Source organism: Triticum aestivum, chromosome 1B (assembly GCF_018294505.1).
Source record: "Triticum aestivum cultivar Chinese Spring chromosome 1B, IWGSC CS RefSeq v2.1, whole genome shotgun sequence".
Classification (NCBI taxonomy): domain Eukaryota; kingdom Viridiplantae; phylum Streptophyta; class Magnoliopsida; order Poales; family Poaceae; genus Triticum; species Triticum aestivum.
In genome coordinates, this window is record NC_057795.1 from 676,761,249 (window position 1) to 676,781,220 (window position 19,972).

The 19,972-nt window shown below is 45.5% G+C and overlaps 3 protein-coding genes across 4 annotated transcripts; all 3 read left to right on the forward strand.

Moving 5' to 3' along the window:
* Nucleotides 1-434: 434 nt before the first annotated feature.
* LOC123100047 (uncharacterized) lies at nt 435-1,635 on the forward strand. The gene is made up of 3 exons (XM_044522044.1): nt 435-715; nt 1,063-1,241; nt 1,316-1,635. Exons 1-3 carry the CDS (start codon nt 542-544, stop codon nt 1,482-1,484), a joined length of 522 nt encoding a protein of 173 aa, XP_044377979.1. The 5' UTR covers nt 435-541; the 3' UTR covers nt 1,485-1,635.
* Nucleotides 1,636-3,865: 2,230 nt separating this feature from the next.
* LOC123100059 (uncharacterized) lies at nt 3,866-5,715 on the forward strand. Of its 2 annotated transcripts, XR_006448347.1 has the most exons (4): nt 3,872-4,106; nt 4,437-4,615; nt 4,692-4,967; nt 5,616-5,715. XR_006448347.1 is itself a non-coding variant. In XM_044522053.1 (3 exons), exons 1-3 carry the CDS (start codon nt 3,948-3,950, stop codon nt 4,870-4,872), a joined length of 519 nt encoding a protein of 172 aa, XP_044377988.1. In that variant the 5' UTR covers nt 3,866-3,947; the 3' UTR covers nt 4,873-5,061. The 2 variants fall into 2 exon arrangements, 1 of the variants encoding a protein (XP_044377988.1); XM_044522053.1 differs by lacking the exon at nt 5,616-5,715 and having other exon boundaries at nt 3,866-4,106; nt 4,692-5,061.
* An 11,671-nt stretch (nt 5,716-17,386) lies between these two features.
* Nucleotides 17,387-18,866, forward strand: LOC123100072 (uncharacterized). Its single transcript, XM_044522065.1, has 4 exons — nt 17,387-17,499; nt 17,605-17,788; nt 18,127-18,317; nt 18,392-18,866. The coding sequence occupies exons 2-4, from the start codon at nt 17,615-17,617 to the stop codon at nt 18,567-18,569; spliced, it is 543 nt and encodes a 180-aa protein (XP_044378000.1). The 5' UTR covers nt 17,387-17,499; nt 17,605-17,614; the 3' UTR covers nt 18,570-18,866.
* Nucleotides 18,867-19,972: the final 1,106 nt, after the last annotated feature.

The window sequence follows — 19,972 nt, forward strand, 5'->3', positions numbered from 1 at the left end:
ATACCTACATAGATCTCATTTGAAAACTGGCATATCATAACTTGGGAAAATACATTAACCTGTTTTTGAGAAATTTGAACAAGTTCACGAATTAAAAAAAATATCGTGGGATTTTATTTTTCTGGATTTTAAAAGTACGTTCAAAATAATTAAAAATCATGGAATAAAAAATTGATCACGAATTTTAGAAAATATTTACAGACTTTAATCACGAAAATTTAGGAAAAAGAAAGGGAGATAAAACCAACCTTTTTCATTTTTAGGCGAGAGAGAAAAAAACCAAGTACTTTTTTCGTTTTGAGTTGACAGAAAAGAAAAACTAACTTGGCTTAAAGGGAGTGGCGTTCTTCCCGTGGGCTGGGCCTGGCCTGCTAGCGGGGCGGCGGGCCACGTTCGTTCGTTGGATGACGATGGATAAAAGAAAGAGAAGAAACCCGAAGAAGAAATAAAGGAAGGCATTTTGGTTCCCCATCGGACGGATCGGAGTTGGCGAGCGACGGAGGAACCCTAGCCTATATCAGAGAAGAGGAGGCGACTACCGATGGCGGCGCTTCGAGTCGCGGCGAGGAGGCTCGTCGGCGGTGGCCAGACGCCGGCGGTGGCTGTGGACAAGGCGCAACGCCGGCTCTTCCCGAGGCTCTCCCAGGTCGACCGGGCTAGGTCCACCACATCCTCCGCTGCTGCTGCCGCAGACACCAATCTGGCGGCGGCCAAGGTACTTTACCCCCGTCGGCTCACCAATTTCATATCTTTTTTGTGCAATTGTTTCTGCAACCTGGACTAAGATATGCTGTGCTAATAGCTCGTTCGATAATCCAACTCCATGTTTCGCCAAACAGCCAGGGCATCTCAAAATTGAATCCAGATCTTGTGTTTCCTCAAGAAAAAGGAAAAAAAATAACAATTGTTTTTGACCTGACAAGATGCATAATCCGAGGACCGAGTAGCAAAACCCTGTTTCTAAATGCTTTGATCCATGGACCAGCTAGTACTACTATTTTCCCGTTGCATGATCATTTATGTAGGAACTCATCTTACACTCTACTGCAATCTGCAAAGCAGGGCGGTGAAGACCGGGAGAAACTCCTGACAGAGATCCATAACATGAGAGAGGAGCTGTATGATAAGGTTTTGCACGCGCAAAGGACCTACAATATCCCTGGCAGGGCAGGCAAAAATTTCAGTCGGCTGCGCGAGGAGCTCGCCATGCAAGTGGATCCTAGACCCTGGGACACCACATGGTATGTATGATCATCTTCTCTTTACAAGATTTCTGTGGAGTTAACAAGTTATCTCATCTGAACCCAACCTGCAGGCGCCACACGCGATTCCTGAATGTACTTGAGCGTTGCATCGGATTTGCGGCTTTGTCCTTCAGCTCGTATGTGCTCATGGGCATGGCCGTTGGTAAGATCGTTGAATTGGATCCAGATGAAAAGCAATGGATCAAGAAGAAAAGAGGGGGAGGCACACAAGCAAAGTGAAACAAAATGATTGAGAGCCATGTTTATGAATGGCACAGGTCTAATAAAAGGTTGTTAGTGTGTTCTTACATGGACGATCATCGATCGCTTTGTATGACCGAACTAACTGTTTAATACCGAGTTGTCTAGATGTTATGCTATATCTATTTTAGTGTCTCCCTGTTCTATGTTTGTTGAAGATATAGAAATAAGGAGTTCACAGCTGCTGCTGATGTTGCAGCTTAAAGGCTGACATGTGAAAAAAGTTGAGCTAAGTAGAAGCATCTCCTGGGGAGCGTGATGAAGTGCAGCTCACACAACATTGGGATGAAGAACTGGTACAAAAATGATTGAGAGGCCATGTTTATGAACGGCACAGGTCCAATAAAAGGTTGTTCGTGTGCGAAAAGTGCTAATGGAAGCCGCATAGGCAGGCCCACACATGCAAAGCACCTGGGCATCTTACACGCATCTGGCATGAACGCACAATATCGGTCGCTGTAGAACTCCTGATCTATGCGTGTGGAGACTTTACGTACCTGTGCATGCATGCTGTGGACGATTGTTGGCTAGCGGCATTTCCCACGTTTCAAAAACATAGATGATGTTGCAAAATTCTAAGACTTGCGATGTGTGAAACTATCCGACACGTGGTTGGCTCTTGATGTGATGAATCATGAGGCGTAAATCGGCCGGATGATTCTAATCATTTCCCATAAGGGTATATGAGCGGTGGCGTAGCCAACGGTAGGCCGGTCGGGCAATGGCACACCCAGAAGTTTTTGACTTCTATAAACACCTAATCGGCCCATCATCTGATGTGAGCAGCCCAGAAAACATCCAGGCGGCTCCGCATGAGAGGAGACCTAGACCAGGCCCACAAAGGCTATATCTCTGCTGAAGCATCTAAAGTAATGAGTCGACCCATTAGCTTATACCGAAAACAAATAAAGTAGAGAAAAGGGTGGTGCGTGGGTATCAAACCCAGGATCGTTCAGTTGCAGCGCACTGCCGCTAGCTACGGCACAATCGTTAGTATGTCACGACCTAGTTGAAGAATAAAGAGCCGGTCTTTCATTTTTTTTTGTTTTTATCGATTTTTCTTCGTTTCTTTCTCCATTCTTACTAATTTTTTCTTGGTTTTCTTTGTTTCTTTTCTGTTTTTCACAACCTTTTCTATTCTTTTGTTTTTATTCATTTTCTTTGGTTTTGTTTTTTTTCTTTTGTCATTTTTCATTGGTTTTCTTTTATTTTCTCTTGGGTTTTCATTGTTTTTCTAAACACATTTTTGGTATATATCTAAAGTATTCTTCTAATACATGTTTAATAATTTTCAAATACAAGATTAAAAAATTTATATCCACATTTAACATTTTTTAAATGCTTGATTAACATTTTCAAATACAAGATTAACATTTTTTTTGAATGCATGATCAACTTTTTCCTGTAAAAACGTTGTTTTTCAAATACGAGCTTAACATTTTTAATACACAGTCAATATTTTTTCTATACACACTTAACTTTTTTTCAAATGCTTGATTAACATTTTTTAAATACAATTTTATAATTTTTTTCTATACATGGTCAACTGTTTTTCTATACATGTTTAACATTTTTCAAATGCTTAATCACATTTTTTGAAGATATGGTCAATATTTTCTGAGTAGAATATTTTTTTCAAATGTTTGGATTGTCATTTTTTAAATACATTTTTCTTTATACATGTGAAACATTTTCTGCATATGCATTTAACAATTTTCAAATGCTTGGTTAACAACTTTTTCCAAAAAAATTACGTAAAGGTTATTTTTAATATATTTATTTATAATATTTGGAAGTATAAGTGAAAGTGTTTTTTTGTAAAAGGCATGTGCATAGTGTTCAAAAAGGCATATGCATACGGCGTGCACATAATGCGGGCTTGCTCCGCGAGCCAAGGTCACACCATCTCTGATCGACAAAAAAGAAACCGCAACACCTCAAGGATGCACCGATAATGAATCTAGATCGACCATCTGGATCCTGCATCATACCGATACCTACATAGATTTCATTTGAAAACTGGCATATCATAACTTGGGAAAATACGTTTACCTGTTTTTGAGAAATTTGAAAAAGTTCATGAACTAAAAAATATTGTGGGATTTTCTTATTCTAAAAATACGTTCAAAATAATTTGAAACATGGAATAGAAAAATTCATGAATTTTATAAAATGTTTACAGACTTTAATCACGAAATTAAGAAAAAAAGAAAAGGAGAGAAAAACCAACTTGGCTTAAGGGGAGTGGCGTTCTGCCTGTGGGTTGGGCCTTGCTAGCGGGGCGGCGGGCCACATTCGTTCGTTGGATGACCAGAGAAGAAACCAGAAGAAGAAAAAAAGAAACGCATTTTTGGTTCCCTATCGGACGGATCGGAGTTGGCGAGCGACGGAGGAACCCTAACCTATATAAGAGAAGAAGAGCTATTTCGCAGGCAACTTCCGATGGCGGCGCTTCGAGTAGCGGCGAGGAGGCTCGCCGGCGGTGGCCAGACGCCGGCGGTGGCTGTGGAGAAGGCGCAACGCCGGTTCTTCCCGAGGCTCTCCCAGGTCAACCGGGCTATGTCCACCACGTCCTCCGCTGCTGCTGCCGCAGACACCAATGTACTTTACCCCCGTCGGCTCACGAATTTCATATCTTTTTTGTGCGATTGTTTCTGCAGCCTGGACTAGCTTATGCTGTGCTAATAGCTCGTTCGATAATCCAACTCCATGTTTCGCCAAACAGCCAGGGCATCTCAAAATTGAATCCAGATCTTGTGTAAAAAAATAACAATTGTTTTCGACCTGACAAGATGCATAATCCGAGGACCGAGTAGCAAAACCCTGTTTCTAAATGCTTTGATCCATGGACCAGCTAGTACTACTGTTTTCCCGTTGCATGATCATTTTTGTAGGAACTCATCTTATGCTCTACTGCAATCTGCAAAGCAGGGCTGTGAAGATCGGGAGAAACTCCTGACAGAGATCCATAACATGACAGAGGAGCTGTACGACAAGGTTTCGCATGCGCAAAGGTTCTACAATATCCCTGGTAGGGAAGGCAAAAATATCAGTCGGCTGCACGAGGAGCTTGCCACGCAAGTGGGGCCTAGACCCGGCGATGACTCCTGGTATGTATGATCATCTTCTGTTTACAAGATTTTTGTGGGGTTAACAAGTTATATCTCCTCTGAACCCAATCTGCAGGCGCATGTTACGATTGATGCATACATTAACGTATTACGGTGGATTTGCGTCTTTTATATTCACCACATATGTGCTCACGAGCATGGCCATTGGTTCGATCGTTGAATTGGAGCCAGATGAAAAGCAATGGATCAAGAAGAAAAGAGGGGAGGCACGCAAGCAAGTGAAACAAAATGATTGAGAGCCATGTTTATGAATGGTAAAGGTCCAATAAAAGGTTGCTAGTGTGTTCTTGCATGAACAATCATCGATCGCTTTGTATGACCGAACTAACTGGTTAGTACCAAGTTGTCTAGATGTTATGCTATATCTATTTAGTGTCTCCCTGTTCTATGTTTGTTGAAGATATAGAAATAATGAGTTCACAGCTGCTGCTGATGTTGCTGCTTAAAGGCTGACATGTAAAAAAAGTTGAGCTGTAGTAAAAGCATCTCCTGGAGAGCGTAATGAAGTGCAGCTAACACAACATTGGGATGGAGAACGGGTACTCCCTCCGATCCAAAATAAGTATCGTAGTTTTGAACTAAGCAACCTTAGTTCAAAACTGCGACACTTATACTATGGATCGGAGGGAGTAGTAATTTTTGTACCACCATAAAGAAATTAATAAAGTTGCTCTAGGCCAGCCTCACGTGCTAAACACCAGCATCTTGTGTCTTAATCTGATTCTTCTTTAGTGTAGCGAATTCACACTCTATGAGACAAGTTCTCTACTTGACCACTCAACCTGAAGGTCAAATATGTCAGGCACCAAACAAGTTGTGGTACCAATTGTGGGTGAGCCGCTAACATCAAAATAGATAGTAAGAAGCGATTATTATTTTTCCGTAATTCTGAGTATGCACAAGTGACTGGTCTGACGGCCATCAAAGCTGCATTTGAACGCCGCCCGTGATGACGCTGTAATCGTCGCTGACTGTGCAGGTTGCTTCCAGACCGGGGGCACTAAGGTGGCTGTGACACGGATGGCCACAAAACGGCTGGAGAATTTGATGGATCCACTCGAATTACTCAAGAACAGGGAAATTTCATAGTTATTGAAGATAGAATCTGGTAGATCGCAAGGACGGAGACCCCGTCTTGCAGTACGGTATCTAGGGTTCTATCTAGCTAATGGAATATTCGATATTACAACTTGCCCGACTCACGCCTCTGCAGCTGCTTTAAGCTACAGTTCAGCTCACCGCGGCAAGACGATAAACAGTGTTTAACGCTTAGAAAACAGTAACTGGGGTTTTAAACCCAGGTGAAGCGGTGAGGAGTCCATCTGAGCCGTTGAACATGTGATGTAGGGTGGAACCCTAGGTGGACGATCTTTCACGTTTGGAGGGGATCCTACGGGGATTCACGAAGAACGCGCGGAAGAACACGAGGAAATCACGGGGAGGAACGAGGGAAAACACTCAACCAACAAGGAATCGGTCACACAAGTGCTAGATCAAAGAACACAAAGAGATACACGAGATCCAAAGTCAACAAAGGTAAGGATACAAAGGTAACCGATCTTCTCCGTGAGGAGGTCTTGAATCCACAAGGGGGTCTTCCCACGAGGGGGTCTTGAATCCAATAGGATCTTCTCCGAAGAGGCCGCGGTCTCTCACGAGGAGGAGATCCGATGGATGAGCGAAGCTCTATCTCTAACTTGAGCTAAATCAACGCTAACCCTAACTAGGAGGAGGGGGTGGTCTATTTATAGTCTAAGCCACGAAGGGGCAAGTGGGAAAGGGTTACATGGGCTTCGGCCCGAGTCTTTGCACGCAGGCAGGCCGGAAGTTCCGGGCAGGGCCGGAAGTTCCGGGCTCCGGAAGTTCCGGGCAGGTTCCGGCCGGGTTCCGGGCTAACCAGAGTGTTGGCATGCTCGGGGCTGGTCTGGACTCCGGGGGCCGGAGGTTCCGGGCAGGCCGGAAGGTCCGGGCTTTCCAGAAGCTTGTCCCTGCTTCTTCTTCCTTCTCCTCTTCCATGCTTGGCCTTGGTCCTTGGATCCTCCATGGTCGTCTCGGTTGTAACTGAGTGTATGCAAGGTCCATGCATGAGGTAGTAGCCATGTCTCACATGTGGAAAGTGACGGTTCGAAGAGGAGTGAGTTCACCTTGTGCCCTATGGCGTATGGTCGAGGTCTCGTCATATGTCCTCTTGGGGCTTGGAGAGTAGTCGGAGTGTACATGGGGATGAACATGGGATGCTCCGCATCATATCCCCTTCCTTGGGAAAGATCCGACCTCGAATCGTGATCCTCATCACCATGAAAACGGTTGTCGTGGACGGACTTGTAGTTGGACGGAGTTGAAGGCATGACGCAATCAAAGTACTCCAAGGTGTCTCCGGTATGTGGTACATGCAAAATGAACAAACACAAGCGACACTCGGAAATACAATGGTTAGCACACACAAAGTGTCCATCATGTAAGAATGAGTCCGTGCAACAAGATTGTTCGTGAAAAAGCACCTGAAGCTTATCAAGATGATATAGAATGATATGCAAAGCATTCATGGGATCAAAATCATTCATTGTGCACACAAATGTGTTGTGAATATGATCAAGGCAACCACGATGGAAAATGATGTCATAGTGAGACGGTTTATCAATAGCATGAATATGGCAATGGATGCTCAATATGATTATGTTATCATGCAATTGATGGTAGGCAATGTGATCATTATGTATGAATATGCCATCAAGAAAGATCACAACAAATTTGCTAAGGAAATGCACAAGCTCATATATCATGGATGACATAGAAATACAAGATGCACCAAGGCAATCATAATGCAAGTCAATCCATGTATAAAGTGTAAACTTGTTATGGGAGTTGTTTTACCATGGCTCAATGTCGTGGTAGAAATGGTGGTTCGTTGGTGAATCCACTAAGTCTGAGCACTCCTCAACTTGAAGGTCCATAGGGTCCATCTCCAATGCCGGTCCTCCATCCAATAGATGTACCATGTAGACAACAAGAAGGAAACAACAATGAAAGAATGGCCCGTCCAATATGCGTACTTGAGGATGGCTCAAAGGGAAGAAGGTCACCTTTAGGAGTTTCTCAAGGATGATGGAGTTGTGCATCTTGTATGCCTTCACATAACCAAAATGTCTTTTTATGGTACCGCCTTGTGAATCCTTCAAAATGAAAGAACATGACAAACACTCGGAAAAACAAATGAGGTTAGTGAAAATGCAAGACCTATCATTCGAGGGGAGAGATACCCAACAAGTGTTTTCGTCATTCTTATCATAAGAAAGAACAAGGTGTGGTATGGTATGAAAGCATATGATGCAACTACAACCAAAGACAATAGGCTCAAGTAAGCAAGCATGCATCACAAGTAATATGTCCAAGTCTCCATGATCAATAAGCATAGCAAGTTGGCACTCAACACAAGGTGATATGAGAGATGCAACTAATGGAGACAAGAGACAATGATCAAGACAAATCAAGTGAGAGGCATGAACAAATATGTCATCAACCCAAGAAAGCGAGTAATAGTGGAATATGGGTGATGCAAAATAGCAAGCAATCATAGCGATCAAGTCAAGCATGTCATGTGTGCAAATAGTGGGCATACAAAATGCACAAGACATTTCACAAGCATAAGGGCAAGATATGAGCAAAGTAGCATCAATAGCATGGGGCACATGATAAACATGGCAATAGCAACAAGATCTCCACCAAGCATGCAAATACACATAGGAGTAGCATAATGGTGAATCATGGGTAGATGCAAGCAAGGGTCACAATGGCATGGCAAAGGCATAGAAGCAAGCATAGCATGCAAAGTGAACACGGTAAAATGAGCATAAGGTGAGAAGTGGTAAATAGCCCATAGTCATTTGAGAGCCAAGTAAAAGAGATGCGCGTAGTCCTTGCGCGAACGGTGGTAAGGATAGTCCATGGGATCCCAAGTCATCGTTGCTCTCAAGAGCTCGTTTCATCAACTCTTGGGATTGAGAGGTTGACGAGTATACATGAGTACCTACACAAAACAAAGACAAAGGAAAAATTGTGTGTGCATGGTATATGTACACATCATCCATCATGATGCGCACATGCATGTGTCGGTTAGCACAAAATATCCAATGCTCAAATAAATGAGATGCGTGATATAGAAACATGTCTTCCATTATGATAGGTTTGTTGTTATGCATGGCATAATGGAGACTCAAATTGTGTAATGCATCATGAGAAATATCTAGAGCATTGTTATTCATGGAATGCATATGGTGCAAGCAATCATGGAAATCATGCAAAGTATGAAATGCATCAAGATCTCCTAATATGTATGAGGAAACTATGGGGGTCTCCTCATGAGTATGAGTAGAAACATCACGTGGAGAATATTGACAACATCCAAAACAATGCATATTTGGAACAATGTGATCATGGCATGACATAGTAGATGAATTGCGCAAATCATGTAAAGGAAGCATGGCAATATCATCACATGAAAAACAAAAGCCAATGACCATCATCTTGTCATCTATGCCATAAGTGCAAATGGGATTGATTTTAATGGGGCATGCATAGTCACTGTGTTGAGATTGTAATGATGCAATATGGGAGATCTCACTCATAGCATATGACAAGTTCAATGGATTGTCAAACATGAAGTGACCAATAGACTTTCCACAAGATATCCTATGAAGCATAGCATCACAACTAGGCAACTCAACATGCTCATCATCATATTCATCATAAATAGGTAAGTCAAGGCATGAAGAAGTTTCACTAGCATGAAGCATGGTAATATATGGGTCAACATCATGGGAGCAATCGATGTCAAGATGGTCCACTAGTGGGACAAGAGAAGTACCATCACCTATGTTACCTTTGGAGCATCGCTCATGTGTTATAGGTGAGGTGTTGAAGATCAAGTCGTGGTCATCGTCATCTTGATGGAACCATGTGGGGGGTGCATCATTGTCCACCATGGCCATCATCGTCTCCATTGAAGGGATGGACTCGTCGAGGATAGGCGTGTCATCATGTAGGAGACCTAGCACCAAAGAAGAAAACACACTAGGAGTAGACGTTAAGTCGTTAGGAATCATAGTGGCCTCACATGCCGTGTCAACTACCTCACTCTCTAAGTGTTGTGGCTCACTCACTCCCTCAAGGATGCTCTCACTCATATGGTTGGTGGAGTCACTCAAATGGCTCTCAACCTCACATAGGATGTGTGGCATGATCTCATATGTGGGTGTCGGAGAGATGTAGGTGCAAATGTCTCCATGTGCGGTCTCGTAGCTTGACTCGGAGTATGAGTCCAATATGGGCGCCGTCTTCATGTTGTTGAAGAGGTTCGCGCTCGTCGCCGTGGTCGAAGGGGATGGCCCTTGCTCGACCGTCTTGTCACCGTCTTGGTGTTGGAGGCCCATATGATGTGGCACCTCGTAGCTCGTCTCCATGACCGAAGGGAGTTTCCCATGCTCGGCCATCTTCCTTGAGGGGCTTTCAAAGATGGAAGTGCCGCCCTCACTCGTAGGTAGTCGCCTTGGACTTGATGAAGTCGATGTAGGCGTACACGTGGGAAGTAGGCGAAGATGTCGTACGTCCAAAGGCGAAGATGCCTTGATAGCACTTGGCGAAGATGCCGAAGTGGTTGATGTAGCCGTAGCGCCGTCTTGGTGGTGGTCATCTCGCAGTCTTCTCTTGTGCTTATGAAGCTTGGACTTGGCGTGAAGTAGGGCTTGTTGGGACTTGTGCATTTGCGCTTGTGGAGCATCTTCATGATGATGATGTCGTTGTCGTGCTTGAGCTCGTAGTAGATGTCGTTCGTCGTCGTCGTGCACATGATGCTTGGAGGTGACTTGCCCTTCATGACGATGTGGATCACGAACGTGATGATGGTCACCATGTAGATGTGGACGAGGACGATTTGCACTTGCATCTTTTTCGCGCTCCGAAGACTTGTGGCTTGAATGTCGCCGCCTTGAACATGATGAAGGGGAAGTAGACTTGATCAAGGCTCTAATCTCCTCCATCCTTGCATCTTGCTCCTCTTTATGTGCGGCAAGCTTCTTATCGATGTAGTCCCTTCTCCTTGCTTCTGAGTGACGAATGTCGATGGAGATGTTCGCGATGCGCTCTCACAATCTTGATTGTGCGCCTTGCACTTGTCGTTGTAGATCGAAGATAGACGCTTTGGTGATGTAGTTGTTCACGCCGTCGTTGTTGTCGTAGACCGGAAATAAAATGCCTTGCCTATCCATCACAAGACTCGAGCAAATATGAGTGGGAGAAAGAGAAGAACTTATACCAATGTACCTTGACCGATGTTGACAATGAATCAAGTTCACTCAAATGCGGACAATGAAATAGCACTTTTGGTACCAATTCTTGTCGGTTCTCACACCTACACAAGTAAAGCTTATGGAGGAGCTCGGTGAGCACACCTACACAAGTAAAGCTTATGGAGGAGCTCGGTGAGGATAGTGGCACAAAAATTTAATGCAAAATGTTAGCAAGAGTCAATAATGTTGAAAGAGATTCACAAATTCGCAAGTGAAACAAGTAGACCAATAGCAATATGTGGCACACGGAAACACACCCACGGATAGATAAATGGGGTCGTGCAACCAAGGAATGAGCACAAAATGTGGAATCCACGGAAAACGCTCATGTTGCACAACTCAAGAGAGACGCTAGCACGATTGCTCAATAGGCGGATACGACACTTGTGCACAACCTATAAGATGCAAAATGTAGCAACTTTTATCCCAAGTATGCTATGTATGTATGGTTCCCGGTGTTTGATCCAAGATGATTGGATATGGCAATCTTATATGCAATGTGGTATGATGCTATGGCACTTGCTTACAAGCTTCTTTGCTCTCTCTTTTTCTTTTGCTTAAAAGCTTTATTTTTTTTTCTCTATGGCCACTTTTGCACAATGCACAAACGAAGATAGCAATTGTGTATATGCGGGAACAAACTTGTGACACACGATATGATACCAAGATATGCACCACGATGATATGGTATGTATGCTATGGGAAGTATGATCACTAATGTGCACAAGTAACGTTGCCGGCAATACTCAAATGGCTAGTCTCGATAGGCAAGTAACGCAAAATGGGCTAGGGGTTAACAATGCAAAGGCAAGGGGAATATACAAAGGAGGGATACCACGATACCAAGATGATATGGAGGTTACCGTCCGGCGATGATGAGTGGCGGTGTTCTTGATGTAGAAACCAAGATGATGGAGTCTCGTCCCTAAGTAGCCGAAACACCTTAGGAAACGGAAAAACCGCGAACTCAAAATCTCAAATGTCAAATGTCAAAATGGTGGTAGCGGGAATGCGGTGGTGGTTTGCACTTGGCAAAACGGAAGTGGGATGATGGGCTATACACGTGTCGGAGTTGAAGTTGCCGTCCCTAAGTAGCCGATACACCTTAGGAGACACAAGCCACAACTCAAACAAAATTGGGTTAAGTTGGGGTGGAAGTGTATGGTGGGTAAGCCTATGCGGAAATGGTGGTGGTGGTTGATGAAGAAGCAATCGTCCCTAAGTAGCCGAAACACCTTAGGAGACTCGAATCACTACTCAAGCAACCACTAATAGTAAGGGCTAGGTTGAGCTTGTTTGAGTTGATCAAGATGGGTTAGGTTGCGGAAGTCGGTGGTGGCTATGCGGATGATATGGTGGAGGGCCTAGGCAAACTTGCCAATTTTCCGAAAATTTGATGGTTTCAAATGGTGGTGAAACCAACGTGAGGACCTCGGGCACGTTGATAGCTTCAAAACGAGCCAAAGAACACTCAAATCGGAGTTCGGAGCGAAAAGTTATGATGAAAAAGGTGAAAGAGGCCGATGCTGAAATTCTGTGCAATGTCTCTGGTTAGGCCGGAAGTTCTGGGCCTAGGGCCGGAAGTTCCGGGCTCTGGAAGTTCCGGGGGTCGCGGAAAAAGTGTCGGGGACTTTGGGTAAACTCTCTATTTAGCCCGGAAGTTCCGGGTAAGGACGGAAGTTTCGGGGGACGGAAGTTTCGGGTGAGGCCGGAAGTTCCGGGGGTCGTGGAATTTCTTCTGGGACGAACCCTAAATTCCAGATCTGAGAACGGGGGCGGAAAAACTCGATTTCCAAGGTCAAAATTGGAGAGATTTCGTGGATGGAAATGGGGGAAAAGAAGGGGAATGCTAGATCCACTTGAAACCAAGCAAATCCATGGATCAAAATCAACAAAACATCATCAAAACCAACAAATCACAAAAAAATTTGGGGGCTATTTTTGGTGGGGATTTTCGGATTTAGGACGAAATCAACAAAATCAAGCTAGAAAAAGAGGGGTAGGGGCTCCAAAAACGTGATCAACGTGGCTCATGATAGCAAGATGATGTAGGGTGGAACCCTAGGTGGACGATCTTTCATGTTTGGAGGGGATCCTACGGGGATTCACGAAGAACGCGCGGAAGAACACGAGGAAATCACGGGGAGGAACGAGGGAAAACACTCAACCAACAAGGAATCGGTCACACAAGTGCTAGATCAAAGAACACAAAGAGATACACGAGATCCAAAGTCAACAAAGGTAAGGATACAAAGGTAACCGATCTTCTCCGTGAGGAGGTCTTGAATCCACAAGGGGATCTTCCCACGAGGGGGTCTTGGATCCAATAGGATCTTCTTCGAAGAGGCCGCGGTCTCTCACGAGGAGGAGATCCGATGGATGAGCGAAGTTCTATCTCTAACTTGAGCTAAATCAACGCTAACCCTAACTAGGAGGAGGGGGTGGTCTATTTACAGTCTAAGCCACAAAGGGGTAAGTGGGAAAGGGTTACATGGGCTTCGGCCCGAGTCTTTGCACGCAGGCAGGCCGGAAGTTCCGGGCAGGGCCGGAAGTTCCGAGCTCCGGAAGTTCCGGGCAGGTTCCGGCCGGGTTCCGGGCTAACCAGAGTGTTGGCATGCTCGGGGCTGGTCTGGACTCCGGGGGCCGGAGGTTCCGGGCAGGCCGGAAGGTCCGGGGGCCGGAAGTTCCGGGCAGGCCAGAAGGTCCGGGCTTTCCAGAAGCTTGTCCCTGCTTCTTCTTCCTTCTCCTCTTCCATGCTTGGCCTTGGTCCTTGGATCCTCCATGGTCGTCTCGGTTGTACCTGAGTGTATGCAAGGTCCATGCATGAGGTAGTAGCCATGTCTCACATGTGGAAAGTGACGGTTCGAAGAGTGAGTTCACCTTGTGCCCTATGGCGTATGGTCGAGGTCTCGTCATATGTCCTCTTGGGGCTTGGAGAGTAGTCGAAGTGTACATGGGGATGAACGTGGGATGCTCCGCATCAACATGTCTTGGGCGTTTTCTTCTCATTTGCACCGTTGGATAACTGAACTTCTGGGATGTCTGCACCATCTTCAGTAAGCTCTTGGTTCAGGTCCTGACAATGTCACCATCATGACGACCGCCTTGTCCTCGAGGCGAAAAAGTTTATGACCAGGGAATGTCTTATTTAGGAAGGCGAAAAAGGATGAACGAAATAAATGTATTGTCAATTCATTTCATGAACCTGCTTCACCCAATTGTCTCAAGTATTGACTAACATGTTCCCATGTGGTTTTTTGCCCTCTCCACTGAACTTCCGAATAAGGCTTTTGATAAAATCGGTTCCTCGGTAACTCACTTCCATAATTTTACCGAAACATCTTATCCATCCCCTCCCTAAGATTCCCCTACCTAAGATTAGCTACAACATTGTCCAAAGTGGATGATGTCGCTTGCATTGATGTCATAGGAGGAATATGATTTTTTTGCATCGAATCTGGGAGCTTTATTAACTGATAATCATGGTGTTACAATCCATCCGTAGGCAGGAATGGAGGAAATCAGGGCTCACATTGAGCCAACTCTCCGTCCACTCTATTGTGCTGGCTAATCTTGCACAAAGGTGAGCCGGAGTATTAATCTCCCTACTGACATGGGTAACAGAGAAAGAAGCAAAACTAGCACTAATCTCCTCTAACTCGGTTAAGATAGGCGCTGCAACAGACCTAGAATTGCCGCGCGACTTCCAGAGGTTAACCAGGTCCTGACAGTCAACCTCCATAATCACATGTGAGAATCCACGAAGCTGAGCAAAAATCATCCCTTCCCGCAGAGCGAGAAGCTCCGCGATGAACGGATCAGTCACGCCATGGAGTGGTTTACTCCAAGCTCCCAGGAAAGCGATGTGTGATCGGGCTACACCACCGGCTCCCCCCTTCATGTCCTCAAAATTTACCGCACCATCGGTATTGATCGTGATCCATCCTGCTTCCGGTGGTCGCCACCGGCTTGCCGGCTGAATCTTCTGTTTGGCGGGAAACTCCATAATCGCCAGAGTCTCATGAACCCACTTCAGCGCTTGTGCCGGATCGTAACCCTCGCGATCATGTATCCAGCAGTTGCGAGACGACCAAATACTGTGCATTATTGTAATGATCTTGCTTCGGTCCTCCTGTCGGAACATCTGGTCTAGTAAGATATCACGAGCCCATGTGTGTGGATGCAGTTGTGGAAGACATCTCTCTCGAGATGCAATCCAAAATTTCTTTGCATGCGTGCATTGTATCAATGCGTGCTGCATATCTTCGTTCATCGCCTTGCATATGTCGCACAAACCAGTAGTTTTAGTGTGGCGATATTGCAAATTGACAGAATCTGGGAGTATCCCACGGAGTACTCGCCACCAGAAGACTCGGACCTTGGGGATGACATTGAGCTTCCATAAGGCTGTCCACAACTATTTGTTTGATGATGATGCTTCGGTAATTGTCCCTTCCTCTAAAGAGCTAAGCTCGTTGCGAGTCACAAGAGTACGATGCGCTGATTTCACAGAGTAGATCCCTGATTTCTCCCAGGCCCAAGCCAAAGTGTCCTCACCGCCAGCCGGGTTTAGCGGGATATTCAGAATGGCTTCCACATCCGGCTGCAGAAAATTTTGGCGTACCAGTTGTTCATTCCAGTTTCCAGTATACTCGTCAATAAGCTCAGAAACTGTGAGTAGGGGCGCCGATCCCAAGCGTCCCCTGGGCTTCAGTGTGGGCGTGTTGGGTATATAGGAGGAATATGGTTACTAGTTGCAGGTGTAACATGTGGTGTGTATGTCAAACCATAATCCGACAACAAGCAAATCATGCCTGCATTGTTAGGTAGTGTTTGGTTTGGCATTGACATCGAACTTGGCACACTCATGATAGGACTAATAGGTGTAGCCACATTTTGGTTTGTTTGGCTAGGATAAAATTCAATAACGCGGGAGATGTAGATGAAGTCATATTAGGGTTTTCTATGCTAGCAGGCGCACCAACATTACCACTATATGATTGAGATGTATTTTTTTAGCATCGATATTTTTTATGTAAGATTCATACTTAAGATCACAATTCTGAGTAATGGGACTAATAATTTCAACTACTTGCCTGGGACAGAAGGCACTACTCGTCATAGGACATGATGGATGGTGATGACTCTTGACCATTAGTCCCAGGGCATCGCCCAAAAATATTGTTCACACATGAACACATCACATTGTATCCCCGATGTCGAGCATGATAGGCAAGACAACGTCACTAGAGGAGTCTTGCTGGGAGCGCAATTCACAAGACATGCCGATGAGAACTTTTTGAAACCCCAAACCCCACACACCCGAGAGGGACCCCGACGTCTATGGACTGCCCCAGGTTGGTCCAACTGCCTCTAGAGCCTCGGAATTCGCCGCTCTCCAACACGAAGAATGAGGGAGAGACAAAACGTAGATGACAAAATGAGTAGATGCGTTTGCGATTGTGAGCTGTTATTCAATTGGTCATCGCCTCTATATGAGGCGGCTGGACTTTCCGCTCAAGGAAAGTACTCCAATATGGGTCCAGATCTCTAAACCTACCTTAATTCGAACAAGTGGGTGTGAAATTTTGCGTAGGTAAAAAATCTGCCACTTTGTATTGGTTGTGGAGATTACGCTTGAGCTCATATTGAGATTATTCAAAAACAAAGTCGGTCGCGTCGACGAGGCGAAGAACTTTCATGTTGAACACTTTCCTGTTTGAAGTTGTCCTGAAATCGATATCTGCCTTGCTATACAAACATATGCCTCCAGGATTTATATGTATTTCCTTGTTGACCGAGTTTGCAATTTACCTCAGATCATCCCGGAGTCGGATCGAGATGATCGCGAAAGCAAATCTCGTTGTTTCGGTGAGGCAAACAAGTTTCATGTTAGCGAGCTTTTGATTTGAGGCCCTCTTGAGGGCCAAATCGCTCATGGCTCACCCAAGACAAGTATCATTATATGTCTGGGATTGGGCGCTCAAATTTTGAATTTGTTCATTTCGATGAGATGAAGAGCTTTTATGCTGAGTGTAGTTCCTTTTCTTTGCCATGTCAAACTATGATAGCAAAACATCACACACACCGGAAGGCATATGCCTAATGTTAAAAAAAAATATGCATAAGGCATGCACATGGTACGGGCTCCATGAGCTAGGGCTGCATCATCTCTGACCGACAAACAAGAAACCTCATCACGTCAAAGACTGCACCACCGACAATGAATCTAGATCGACCATCTGGATCTTGCATCGTACCGACACCTACACAGATCTCATTTGAAAACTGGCATATCATAACTTGGGAAAACACGTTTACCTGTTTTTGAGAATTTTGAAAAAGTTCATGAATTCAAAAAAAAATGTTGTGGGATTTTAAATTTATTTATGGATTTTTAAAATACTTCCACCATAATTAAAAAAAGAAATAAAGGAAGGCATTTTGGTTCCCCATCGGACGGATCGGAGTTGGCGAGCGGCGGAGGAAACCCTAGCCTACATCAGAGAAGAAGACCAGGTGCGCGCCCCGAATTCCTCTCGCCGATCCCGCGATTCGGAAGCCAGGCGTGGGGGAGGGTCGTGATTCGGCGACGGGCTGCCCCTGATCCGTGCTATTTCGCAGGCGGCTACCGATGGCGGCGCTTCGAGTCGCGGCGAGGAGGCTCGTCGGCGGCGGCCAGACGCCGGCGGTGGCTGTGGACAAGGCGCAGCGCCGGCTCTTCCCGAGGCTCTCCCAGGTCGGCCGGGCTAGGTCCACCACATCCTCCGCTGCTGCTGCCGCGGACACCAATCTGGCGGCGACCAAGGTACTTTACCCCCGTCGGCTCACCAATTTCATATCTTTTTTGTGCAATTGCTTCTGCAACCTGGACCAGCTTATGCTGTGCTAATAGCTCGTTCGATAATCCAACTCCATGTTTCGCCAAACAGCCAGGGCATCTCAAAATTGAATCCAGATCTTGTGTTTCCTCAAGAAAAATGAAAAAAATAACAATTGTTTTCGACCTGGCAAGATGCACAATCAATCAGAGGACCGAATAGCAAAACCCTGTTTCTAAATTCTTTGATCCATGGACCAGCCAGTACTACTATTTTTCCATTGCATGATCATTTATATAGGAACTCATCTTATGCTCTACTGCAGTCTGCAAAGCAGGGCTGTGAAGATCGGGAGAAACTCATGAGAGAGATCCATAACATGAGAGAGGAGCTGTATGAAAAGGTTTCGTACGCGGAAAGGACCTACAGTATCCCTGGCAGGGCAGGCAAACATATCAATCGGCTGCGTGAGGAGCTCGCCGTGCAAGTGGATCCTAGACCCGGGGACAGCACATGGTATGCATAATCATCTTCTATTTACAAGATTTTTGTGGGGTTAACAAGTTATCTCATCTGAACCCAACCTGTAGGCGCAAGATGCGAGTGCTAGATCCACTTGATCGTTGCATGGAATTTGCGACTTTGACCTTCAGCTTGTATGTGCTCATGTGCATGGCCGCTGGTAGGATCGTTGAATTGGATCCAGATGAAAAGCAATGGATCCAGAAGAAAAGAGGGGAGGCGCGCAAGCAAAGTGAAACAAAATGATTGAGGGCCATGTTTATGAAGGGCACAGGTCCAATAAATGGTTGTTACTGTGTTCTTACATGGACGATCATCGATCGCTTTGTATGACCGATCTAGCTGGTTGGTACCAAGTTGTCTAGATGTTATGATATATCTATTTTAGTGTCTCCCGTTTCTATGTTTGTTGAAGATACTGAAATAAGGAGTTCACAGCTCCTGCTGATGTTGCTGCTTAAAGGCTGACATGTAAAAAAAGTTAAGCTGTAGTAGAAGCATCTTCTGGGGAGCATGATGAAATGCAGCTCACACAACATTCAACATTGGGATGGAGAACCGGTACTCCCTACGGTCCAAAATAAGTGTGGCAGTTTTGAACTAAGCAACCTTATTTCAAAACTGCGACACTTATACCATGGATCGGAGGGAGTAGTTGTTTTTGCGCCACCATAAAGAAATTAATAAAGTTGCTCTAGGCCAGCCTCACGTGCTAAACAGCAGCATCTTGTGTCTTAATCTGATTCTGCTTTAGTGTAGCGATTTCGCAATTCACACTCTATGAGACAAGTTCTCTTCTTGACCACTCAACATGAAGGTCAAATATGTCAGGCACCAAACAAGTTGTGGTACCAAGAGTGGGTGAGCCGCTAACATCAAAATAGATAGTAACAAGCGATTATTATTTTTCCGTAATTCTGAGTATGCACAAGTGACTGGTCTGCCGCCCATCCAGGCTGCATTTGAACGCCGCCCGCGACGACGCTGTAATCGTTGCCGGCTGTCCAGGTTGCTTCCAGATAGGGGGCACTGAGGTGGCTGTGACACGGATGGCCACAAAACGGCTGGAGGAGGAACGACCTCGAGGTTCGGCACACCGATGAGCCCGCCGGCAGCGGCCACGGCCGTCACCGCACCTTGAGTTTCTCCAACGCGGATACCCTGCGCCGCCCGTGTTCATGGAAAATTGTTCTGGTGGATGTAGATCGTGTTTTTATTCTTGGTTTCACGGAAAATTGTTCTGGTGGATGTACATCGCATCTTAGAAACATTACTAATCCACAAGGGCAGCGATCTACGCCGGCGCACCGGCCCAACTGTTGGGCCGGTCAAGGCCCAGCCGTACGATGCGTTTTGCATGGACCGTTAGATCTGCGCGCATACACGGACTGAAGCAACCGTTGCAGCAAAAAAGAACAGTTTTGTTGCGACCGTGTACGAACAGCCACAGCAAGGAAAACAGGGGAGCTGGATCCCCCCGCGGCTGCCCGTCCCCGATCCACGGCGACGGCAGCTAGATCCGCCTGTTATTTGTTCCCCGCGACCGAATCACGTCGACGAGGGGCTCCCCCACCTATCAAGCCGCCTTGGGATTGCTTCAATCATGTCTTACATACGTCATGACCTCCTTGCCGCCATGGATTTGGGCT